The sequence below is a fragment of the Haemorhous mexicanus genome, chromosome 1, assembly GCF_027477595.1.
Source record: "Haemorhous mexicanus isolate bHaeMex1 chromosome 1, bHaeMex1.pri, whole genome shotgun sequence".
NCBI classification, from domain to species: Eukaryota; Metazoa; Chordata; class Aves; order Passeriformes; family Fringillidae; genus Haemorhous; species Haemorhous mexicanus.
Genome location: NC_082341.1, coordinates 45,955,737 through 45,967,163, shown reverse-complemented (window position 1 = coordinate 45,967,163; position 11,427 = coordinate 45,955,737). Strand labels below are relative to the sequence as shown.

General features: G+C 37.0%; 1 protein-coding gene across 1 annotated transcript; it reads left to right on the top strand.

The window, feature by feature from the left end:
• The first annotated feature begins 65 nt into the window (after positions 1-65).
• LZTFL1 (leucine zipper transcription factor like 1) lies at positions 66-10,973 on the top strand. The gene is made up of 10 exons (XM_059848393.1): positions 66-136; positions 2,059-2,183; positions 2,638-2,832; positions 3,333-3,393; positions 4,271-4,339; positions 5,724-5,789; positions 5,911-5,988; positions 8,691-8,864; positions 9,348-9,451; positions 10,007-10,973. The coding sequence occupies exons 1-10, from the start codon at positions 134-136 to the stop codon at positions 10,023-10,025; spliced, it is 894 nt and encodes a 297-aa protein (XP_059704376.1). The 5' UTR covers positions 66-133; the 3' UTR covers positions 10,026-10,973.
• Positions 10,974-11,427: the final 454 nt, after the last annotated feature.

Below are 11,427 nucleotides of genomic sequence, written 5' to 3'. Positions count from 1 at the left end.
AGGTGGTTCCGCGGCGCGCAGGTCACGTGGGCGCGCCGCCGCCAATCGGAGCGCGCCGCAGCCGCTCGCGAGGCTTCGGTCTCCATGGCAACGCGGGGCCCGCAGCCGTCCGAGCGCCGGCGGAGCGGCCGCCATGGTGAGTAGCGGGAGGGGGCCCGTCCGGCATTCCCGCTTCATCCCGGCGCGGAGGCGCTCCGCCCCGGGCGGCCGGCCCGCAGGAGGGGCAAAGGGTGCGGCTTGTTGTCATGCGGGAGTCGATCGGGGCAGCTGCGGCCGCCACCTTCCCTCCTGGGCATCCCTGCCATCCGTGAGGAGACTCCCAGGGCTTGGGGTTTTTGCGGGATCCGGTGGCCAGGTGGCTTATCTGCGTATCAGCGTGGCTGACTCGGTGATCTCGAGTGTCCTGTGCTTATGTGTTTATTTACTAGTATAATTTCGTTTCTGTCTCTGTAATGAATAGAAGCTCTCAACTAAAAAAACCCTCCAGCAACAGCAAAGACGACATTAATTTAGCTTTCCTTATGATCTCTCATCTGCAATATGTGGGACTTTGTGGGCAAAATCGGTCTTGCAGCCACACTATAAGAGCTGGTTTTATTTAGTGCTGGTGCTGCTTCCTCGGCTGCATTTAGTTTCCAGAGTAATGATTGTTCATCCAGGTATCCCAGGATAGCATTGTCACTGGAGCTTCCCTAAGGACAAGGTGATCAGATGAACTGTTTTGTCTGAGTTACTACATTGCTGCCTCTCCCCAACATCAGCCAGGCTAACAAAGTTCATTGGAGTAAATGAAATGGACCTGCCTTTGCATCAGCTCTCCAGGGGCTGTGGTAACAAACTCCCACTTGTGCCCTGTTGTGCCTCCTTGTCACTCATGCTACCTACATGAGCTGTGATGTGATTGCCCATGCCAATAATTCTTTGAAATAGAGGCACGCATAAAAGGGCTACCTAGCCATGTCTAAAATTACTTCCTTCTTAATTTGCCCTGGCAATATTTGTTCTGGGTGTCCTGGTTTAGGGCTGTTGAGAAACAAATTCAGATTATCACTTAAGATCTCCTTCTTCATCAAAACCAGCATGGCCAGCAGGTGGAGGGAAGTGATTCCCCCTCTGCTCTCATGAGACCCCATCTGCATACAGGTCTGGTGTTTCCAGCTTAGGAAGGACATGGAGGTGTTGGAGCAAGTCCAGAAGAAGCTGACAAGAGCACTGGAGCATTTCCCCTGTGAAAATAGACAAGTTGGAGGTTTTTAGCCTGGAGAAGAGAAGGTTGTGGAGAGACCTCATAGCAACCTTCCAGTAACTGGAGGAGGCCTAAAGGGAAGCCAGAGAGGGACTCTTTGTAGGAACTGCAGCGATAGGACAGGGAGTAATGGGCACTAATTGAAAGAGAGTAGGTTTAGATTAGATATACCGAAAAAAATCTGTATTGTGAGGGTGGTGAGGTGCTGCAACAGGTTGCCCAGAGAAATTATGAATGCCCCATCCCTAGCAGTGTTCAAAGCCAGGTGTTGGATGGAGCTCTGAGTAACCTGGTCTAGTGGGAGGTGTCCCTGCCTGTGGCAGGGAGTTGGAACTAGATAGTCTTTAAGGTCCCTTCCAACACAAGCATTCTATGATTCTGTGAGAAGTCTCAAGAGTTTACATAAAAAGTAACAAAGATAATATACTTTCCTCTGGGCTTTTGTTAGTACATCTATGAAAGATACATCATTCAGCTGCATTATGCATGTGTAGTGTAATACCAAGATATATTTATCCAAGACCTTCATCTCCTGTACAGTCCTTCTGGTTCTGATTCTCTGATTGCCTTTGTCTCTCTGATTTTGTATGACTTTTTGGAGGTTACTTGAGCCCTTGCTTCCAAGTACTGGAGCTTTCTCACCCACTTAGAGAGCTGCATAGGGACTCAATATACTAAAATGTGGTTGTTTTTACCATGCTAGTTTGCATGCTAACCCTGTGAAACCAGTTACAAAAACTAGTCAGAAGGCAAGTATTTACAGTAGTTATGCTCAATTTTCCTTATGTTTGTGCTTGTATCTTCCCCTGCAGGCAGAGCTGGGTGTTAATGAGCACCACCAGAATGAAGTGGTCAGCTACATGCGCTTCGCTCGTTTCAAGCGTGGCATGTGTCTCAAAACAGTGGATTCTTGTTTCCAGGACCTCAAGGACAGCAGGTGCTGTGTGGGGTGGTGCTAAGCAAGAATAAAGCAAAATATCCAAGCAGCAGTGGCAGGTTTGAATACTTTATGAGGTGACTTTTCTCCATTTAGGTTTTTATGTTCTTGTATTTTCCAGAAGTTACAAGTCAAATGCTTTTAAACCCAAGCTTGTCAAATTCTTAGGAATTAATAGAGATATTGACAGCATGACATTGCTTCATATCTTGCTTCTGATATGCAAATTCAATGCAAGGCTGTAGCTGAATTAATATTTGTGATTTTAATGATTTAAAGAGAAAATTCAAATAAAATAACCAATTAGTAATGCTGTGGTCATCTAATAATGACTGACAGTGGATGTTTTTAGGAAACATTGCATTATATGAGTGGTGCCTGCATAGTGAGATCTCATAACAAGGCAGAATTGTTACCTTTATCACATCTGACTCATCTTGACCTCTCTGTTTAGACTTGTTGAAGAGACTTTCACAGTTGACGAAGTGATAGACATGCTGGATGGACTGCAGAGTGTTGTACACAGTGAAGTGGAGTCAGAGCTCATAAACACAACTTACACCAACGTTTTACTTCTGAGGCAGCTCTTCTCACAGGCTGAGAAATGGTACCTGAAGTTACAGACAGATGTCTCTGACTTGGAGAATCGGTAACAGCTGTTGGATTATACTTGCAACAATAAGAAAACATCAAAGTGTTGACTATTTGCATTCTTTTCCTAACCATAGAAATCTATTCTTTTACTATTGTATCAGTGATAGGTTAGCTTCAATGTTTCCATCTGCGAAACAGCAAGATACAAAATAATTTCCAAATTGTGAGCAAGATGTTTTATTATTAATGTTCTTACTTTAATTAATCTTTGAGGAGTGGGTGACTGGACTCAATTAAAAACTTTTCTTGTCTGGTTAGATTATATTTTAATTAAGGATGCTAAATCTATTGTAATGCATGTATCATGCCGTTACGTGACATGATCCGTTGCATTTGTGTTATTTGTGTAGGACTTCATTCTGTACTTCTAACAAGAATTTTGCATGGAAGAAAAAGCATAGCAGCAGCCTGGTAAAATGTGTTTCATAGTGTTGCTCTTAGTACCTCCTTATATTTTTCTTTCATAAATAAATGTCTCTTTATTTTTTTTCCAAGAGAATTATTGGACCAGGTTGCTGAGTTTGAAAAGTCAGAATATACATCTTCAAACAAAAAGGTAGAATTTTATTTTAATCAAATCATAATCAAATGTCATGTGGAGTCATGACAGATGTTTAAAATGCTTAGTATTGACTCTCTGTGCTTAGGAGAAAACCAGAACCAAAACCCACCCTTTTTTTTTTTTTTTTTCAAAAGTCTTTGAAACTCTCAAAAAAAAAAAAACAAAAAAACAGTCACATTTTGCATTTTGGCACCAAGGCTCCCTCTGATGTACCTTGGCTGTTTCCAGAGTGCCTGTTCTGCACTTCTGGGGTGTGCCTCACACACCTCATCCCAAGGTCAGCCAGACCAGGGATATGTGGCAGTGTCTGCTCCTGGTACCTGGGCTGAGACTGAGACATTTGCTTGTCCCAGCATGGACCCAAGAGCTGAGAAGATTGCACAGTACAGTTGTCACTCTACCTTGTCTTGCATGAATATGGTTGAACCTTATTTGGTTCATAGCATAAAGATGTATTTATATATATTGTATTGTTTTAATGTATATATAAAATATGTTATTTTTAATACCTTAAATGAGAAAATTATTTGGAGCTTTGTAAATACTTTTTACTCTTACAATCATTCAAATATTATGTTCTCCTTACTCCTTTTTTATTTTAGTTGCTGCAGGATTGTCAGTCTTCTGCAGAACTGTGTTTGCAATACTTTTATGTCTCTGTGCAGTATCTTTGTTTAACTTAAGCTCAAAGTGAAGTCCATAACTTAGGAGCCAAGGAAGCAGTAAAAAATGAACTTTAAATCAAAGGTTGTTCATTTGCTTTTTAAAAGAAAGCTGAATTGACTATCAGTAGTTGATTTACAGGCTAGGGGCTTTTCTTCCCCCTAGAAAGATGTATAATTTAATTTTTTCACCATTATTATTTCTTTAGTCCACTGCAGATCCCATTAAACCAAAACTTGCTCCATTAAATGAAGGTGGATCAGAGCTGCTAAACAAGGTAAGAACTTGACTGTTCAGGCAGTTGTGGTCAATGATCATTCTGCTTATGCAAATGAACTGAATAACTGTACTCTAATATTTGTGTAATGTGTCTGTCATTATACAGACATCATGGTAATATATCCCAAAATGTTAAGTAAAATACTAGTAAATTAATAAAAATTATAAAGCATCAGAAATTTATTGTGCACTTGTTATCTCCACATGTATCGCAGTATCAACCCTTCTTTTGCAAAAACATTTTGGTCTTTGTAGTAATTTATTTTTCCATTTAATGGAGTAAAATAGTAAATTAGTTCCATACAGCTAGCTGGTGCTTCAACAAAGAAGTAAATTAAAATATGCAGCTGGCTGAAATAACCAGGTTATTGAACATTTTCTGTATTACTTGAAGTCAATCTTATTACATCCATTCTTTTTTGTTTTGTAAATTGGTTAAATCCCTCCTGAAGAAACAGGCACTTAAAGAATTTGGAATTTACTGATTTTGAAAACATTTGATTTCTCACTTGCTAAACATTTTCAGAATTACAAAACACTTTCTAGTACTTAATAATATCAATAGTTTTTATTGGGTATTATACTCATTTCATTCACCTGCACTTTTCTAAAATGTCACACTTCTTACAGTACCCTTTTAAGTTTTTGATAATCAAGATAATTAGAAAGGAGTTATATTTTCTGTCCTGTATTTCCAAATGATGTGTTGAGTACAATGTTTGTCTCAAATTGTTGTTATTCACTGCAATAATTAAAGCATTCAAAGAATTCAGACTTGTGTTTTGCTTATAGGTTAATATAGTTCTCTTTCAAAAATAATTTCAAAATCATAACAGTTTTTCTTGACTATGTAGATCTGTTGTCTTTTTTTTTCCCCCCAAATCATTCAAAGTTCATGTGCTGAATTTACTCTGACTGATAAAACATGGGTATTTCCTGTGACACAGAGCAGGAGATGCAGTAACCTGGTATTTGTCTCTTTTGAAAAGGAACTGCAGATTAATTCTTCCTTGCCTGTTGATTGAAAATATGAATTATAAACAACAATGAGGTTTGCATCCCTGAACGTGCAATTTTTAATAATGAATCTTGTTACTAACAAGATACTTACCTCTTTTGCAGTAAATGCAGTAAAGCGTGTGTTTAAGTGAACAGCCCTATATGTTACAGTAGAATTGGAGACTTAAATTACTTTCTCACTGAGGCAAAAAAACACAATAAATTAATGAATTATTGATTTCTTATGAAGGCCATTTATATAAGCATTTAGAATCTATTTTGCTTTCCTAAGTTATGAAGTGCATTTTCTTCCCTGAAATATTTGCAAAATCTGAAATGGTGCCAGGGTGTTCACAAACATTTTCTTGTTCTTTAACCCAAAGACAGTTGCTCATCTCCAAGAAGAAAATGAAAAATTGAAGACCAGACTCAGGACCATAGAAACACAGGTAAACTCCCTGTAATCTTGGATGCTTAATGTTGGTTACATATTTTAAATAAGAATGGCATGGTTATTATGTTTTCAGTTAAATTGCATTTCTGAGGTTTTAAATTTTCAATGTATTGCAGGCTACTGCTGCCCTAGATGAGAAGTCCAAGCTGGAGAAGTCACTGAGGGATTTACAGATGATCCAAGGAGATCAGAAGGTATACATAATTATATCCCTCTGCTCCCATTTAACACAACTGTTGCCAGCACATCCAAAACGTTGGTCTGTATGGTGTGTTCCTTTTCTGGCAAATGCAGGAGTTTAAGTTAGTGTTGTTCCGGCTGACATTGTCTGTTCTTGCTGGTCTGTCAGTCAGCAGGTAATCCATAACATTAGTTGATGTTATGACATGTATTCAGGAACTATCAGGAAGTAGTATTCCAGAAGTCATATTCCCAGGGCTGATATTTGTATTAACAGACGCATATCTGTGTTTGTCTGTTTCTTCATGTTTAAGAGTGATACCTGTCGTTGTCGAGGTGGTCACGACACAAAGCAGAGACCACAAGCAGTCACAGATGGCAACTCTTTGTTATTGAACATGGCTGACCTTTTAGATACTTTCTAATTGTTTATACTTCTTCTATCCTAACTATCGGCTACAATAAATCAACATAACACTATTAGTAAAAAGTTACAGTGACTTCAGCTAACTTTCTAAAAATACTTTGTCCAGCTACAAAGTTCTCTTATCTTTTTTCAATTCCTCACTTCTCTTGGTCTCCTTAGTTACAGCCTTGGAGAAAACTCCTTATCAGCTTCTTCTTGCTTCTCAGCTTCTTCTTGCTCCTTTAGCTTACAAGCCCGCTGTTATCCCCTTCCACAGATACCTAACCTGGTTTTTCGAGCAACAATAAAACACTAATTCTTTCACATTTGTCGCTTGTTGTTGACACGAACAAGCCAGACTTAATGCTTCTTTGATGTTTTTGTAGTTCTCCCTATATCAGCATACTGTTAAAAATGTTTCATTTTTTATTTTTATTACTTGAGGTTCCTAATCTGTTTTGTAAATGGGGACTCCAGCATGGTGAGTTGCTGATGGCAAAAAAATGTAAGAAGCCTCAAGTCATGTTGACACAAATAAATCTCTTCAGGTCACCTGAGTATTTTTCTAAGTTTCTGCCTTTATTTGTCAATAATTAGAATTTTACAAAGTTTGTTCATATGTAATTGTGTCTTAAATTTAAAACATCTCAGTTCAGGCTTTCAACAAAATTAGAAGACTTTAATCCCATTATTTTGAGTAATTGACTTTAAAATTCCTGCAATATTTACGGATTAGGAAGTAAGGTTCAAGATAATAGAACATTTCTATTTTAATTTTCATATTTTAATCCTGATTTCTTTTTATTTTGCTTTCTACCTGGTTTATGGTATGTATTGGTTTTCTTAATATGTCAAAAGTTTACCTTTTAGTTTACAAAATTGTATCCAATAATATTTTTAATAGGGAACTTGATTAATCAGTCATGGCAAATATTTTCTTTCTCTGTTTTGTTAAACTTTAAATTATTAAAGGTTTAAAATATTAAAGGGGTGTATTAAATCCTGGATAATACTGTTTGTAGTGTTAAAAGATTGGAATCAAATTTCATCCTGCTTTTCTGGTTAAATATGAATTGGCCTCAGTGTCAGGGCTGCTGAGTATCTTCAGCTTTCATGTCCTAATTTGCCCTCTGTAATCTGTCACTTTCTCTCAGTTGTTCATAAAGCAGTAGATTTCAAACTCTTTGAACAAATAAATGACTGTCAAACCACAACTGGTTCTTAAGGATCAACTCATCAGATTGATTTTTTTTTTTAAATTAATAGTTAATAGATGGCTTCACATAGATAGTGTGAGTTACAGTAACTGGGAATAACTCCCAGCAGTAACTGGGAGTAACTGCTCTGTTGGTTCAGTTTAATTTGAAGATTTAGAATTTTTGCATAATTGACTTATGTCATGGTTAGAAAATAACAGTTCAAATGTACAAAATGGATGTAGTGCTTTTCAACACTGCAGCCTTGGACTCTGTCTCAAAATTCAAAATAAGCTTTTCATCTGTACAGGTACTACTATCCTATTCTCAAGTCTTATGTTCCAGATAGAAAAAGGAACAAGGCTTTCTTAGGTTTTAGATTTTGTTGTTTTAAGGTGCTTCTAGTTCAGCCTCATCCTGAGTCATGACACTTTTGAGTTTGAAATCAAGCTTTAAAACCTGAGAATGTTTTGTGGGTTTTTTTTTGCTTTTATTTAAATGAAAATTCATGGAACAGTTACACAATTATTTTGTTTTATGACTCAGAACTTATGTTCAGAAAAGTTTCAGTTGATTCTTCTCATAAGGAAACAAGAAAGTTGCTTTACAACTTGTAGCCTCTTTGTGTAAGACTCCTGAGAACAGCGCAATGTTGGTACCTGGCTGAGAGCGTGAGCCTTAACACTTTCAGCCTCTCCTACCTGTCCCGCACTAACAGCTTTGGAAATGTTTCAAAAACACATTGTAGCGTACACATTCAGATCTTAAATGGTAATTTACTGTTTCTGTATGGTAAACAACTTCTTGTAATATGATTCATCCTCTGGCTCTAACCAATTCCTAAAGAAGTACAGAAACTTAAAATCTCATCTTGGCTGAGAAGACATGCCAGCCATCTTTAAAAAGCATTTATTAATAAGTTCCTAATTTATAAATCAGTCCCTACTCTAGCTCCTCTTTTAGTTGCAGGACTTCTCATTTAGGCTTTACAGGAGTAACTTATACATCATTATTAAAAGTGAAGACATACCTACTTTGTGTGGAATTTTGCACTTAAAATTTTAATTATTTCTTCTCTTGAATTTGAATATTTTCAATATTTCTTCTGTTGAAGAATAATGCAAACCAGGATATCACTGAACTGGAGAATAAAGTGGCAGCTTTGAAATCCCAGTTTGAGAAGACTTTGAATGACACTACTGCAAACCAAAAATTCTTGGAAGAAGACTTGGTGACAACAAAACATGACTTACTGAAGGTTCAGGATCAGCTATCCACAGCTGAAAAGGTTACCATTTTATTGTAATGTGAAAATGCATTCCTTACTCACATTTTAACTGATTAGTGATTTAACAAGCATAAGCTACAGGATGCAGAGTTTACCAGCCTACACTTTTGCCCTTGTATTTTTGTTATTTCAGTGGCAAAACACATTAAGCATAAAATAGCAAACCCACAACAAACTGCATGGTTATAATAGAAGAATATTTAAAAATTGACTATTGGTCTCAATAGAAATTTTTAAATGAAAAGCATATTCCCAGTCTTCTGAAGACTTCTAGCTTGATTTGGTTAGAAAATGAAGTTGGGGTATCTATGGCTGCCCCAGTAATCTCCTTTGAATCTACCAGCTGACTTTATCTAAATTTGAGTAAGTAACAGAAAACTAGTATTGTCAAACTTGAGGAGGAAAAGCAAATTGTTTGGTTTTTTAAAATATTTTTGTCTAGTCTTCATAATATGTAAAAAATTTGTTGATGTTATTATGTAGGAACTGGAGAAGAAATTTCAGCAAACAGCTGCCTATCGCAACATGAAAGAAATTCTCACCAAGAAGAATGAGCAGATAAAGGATCTCCGTAGAAGACTTTCCAAGTAAGTGGTGCTGCCTTGTCTGTCTCAACAGGGTCCTTGTTCTGGATCCATGTTCTGCTCCATTTTGTCTCTAAAACAGTCTATACATTTTCCCTTAAAAAGAACTTCTAATAGGCTATGCTTTGATTTTTGACAAACCAGTCCTTTGAATGGATGTTTGGTGTGGTTAGGGCTGGTGTGTGCAACAGCAGCTGCCATATAGCAAGTAATGAGAGAATTTAGTGCGGAGAGCATACAGGATGTTCATGGCTATGGTAGATAAGGCCTCAGGTGCTACACACAGAGAGATGCAGATGGGAGTTGCTCCAGGTGGTAATTGTTTGGGTTTGTGGGTAGGTCATTCCTTCATTTTACTATTTGGTAAACTGGCCAGTTTTAAAAGGAGAAAATAGTCTGTGCATTTGTCTGTGGCTTAAGTCATACAGTAAACGTTGACAGAAATGTGTCACTCTTGGGTGTAATTTATTGCTTTGGTCTCTTTAGAGACAAAATGTCTTTGGAGAATTTTCTAGTATGTTTTAATTATTTTTCTATTTATTCTTTTTTAATCCTCAGATATGAGTCAGAGGACTGAAATAAATACCAAAAAGCATCTGATCTATCAGAAGTTGTCATGGAAAGAAAATGTAGGCTTGTATTATTTTTCAATAATTTTTGTTTTGAATGGGGTATTCTTTGCTTCTAGTGTTTAAAATAACTCTTTATTAATATTAATTTCACACTTAAACTCTTACCTTACTTCCTTGTAAACCTACAATTTATGGGTATTAGTTTCTGCAGTCATGTTTTTAATGGTTAACCATTGACATTCCTTGAGAAATAGCAAACAGGACCTTGTTGAAGAACTGAGAACATTCCCTACAAGAAAATGAGTTTATTTTTGTTAAAAAAGGGGGGAAAAAGACCAAAAATATATGCATTAGAGTTTTTGATGTCTTCAAGGGGGAAACTCCAGTTGTTACTTTTGTATAGTTAATGTAGTTATGAAGTAGCATTATATGTAAAAATTCCATCAGTGAAAGAGTAGGAGGAACAAAAAAGAAACGCTGATTCTGTAATGTTACTTCACACTGGACATGTCATAGCTCAGCAAAGTGTGGTCAGTAGCATTTTTCTAGAAGGTGTTCATTACATAATGAGATAAATATGCTTTATAGCCAGAGTTCTGGACCCTTTCAAATAAAGTTGTGCTTTTTCACTGTAATTGATTTAAAGCAAATTTGAACATCAGAAGACAGATTCTGATTCTGCCAGTATTCTTAATATTGAGATGATAATCTAAATATGCATAGGAAAGTTAGTGGAGGAACATTTTTGGTAGAAAAGCTATTTTAGATGTTTTCATCACCTTTCTTAATGTAACCTCACCAGAAAACAGCTTACTTCTCTTGAGTCTTCTACTAGTAATTCTCTGCCTTGCATTTGTTTGTCAGTTGCCTAATAGTGCATTCTACTTGTTCCTCTGTCCTTGTTCATATGTGTCTTGTATTTTACTTCAAATAAAATACTATGTTTTCAAACATTTGATCTTTAAGGAGCTGGATTTTTTTAATAGGAATGTTTTGTATAGCTTTTTTTTTTATATCTGTAGGACTGGGTGGCAGATCAGTAAAGAATCTTGCTAGAAATGAGAACATGTAAATTACAGATTCATGCTCAAAGCCACATCACATCAAACAGCTGTAAAAGAGAGTACTAGTGACAGGACTGAGAGTGCTTGTGTTACAGAAACTGGCATTTAACAATGTTTTTCTCAGGAGCTGCTTGAACTAAAACAGATCTTTTTTCCTCATTATTTCTTTAACAAGCAAAGCTGTTAAAATTGCTTAACTCAAATCTGCCATACACTTGCAGTCTGAGTTCTTTTTTCTCTAAGTTTAAGTTTTCATGTTTTCTGTAAGTTCTCCTGTCTTTTTCCTCCCACTGCTTAAGTGAGGTTGGTTTGAGATGAAGTCCCATGCCTGTGGCAGGATATT

Excerpts from the sequence above, each read along its gene's own strand:
- LZTFL1 (XM_059848393.1), top strand. Across the intron at positions 3,394-4,270 it reads ATACATCTTCAAACAAAAAG|TCCACTGCAGATCCCATTAA; the intron begins GTAGAATTTTAT and ends TTATTTCTTTAG. Across the intron at positions 8,865-9,347 it reads AGCTATCCACAGCTGAAAAG|GAACTGGAGAAGAAATTTCA; the intron begins GTTACCATTTTA and ends GTTATTATGTAG.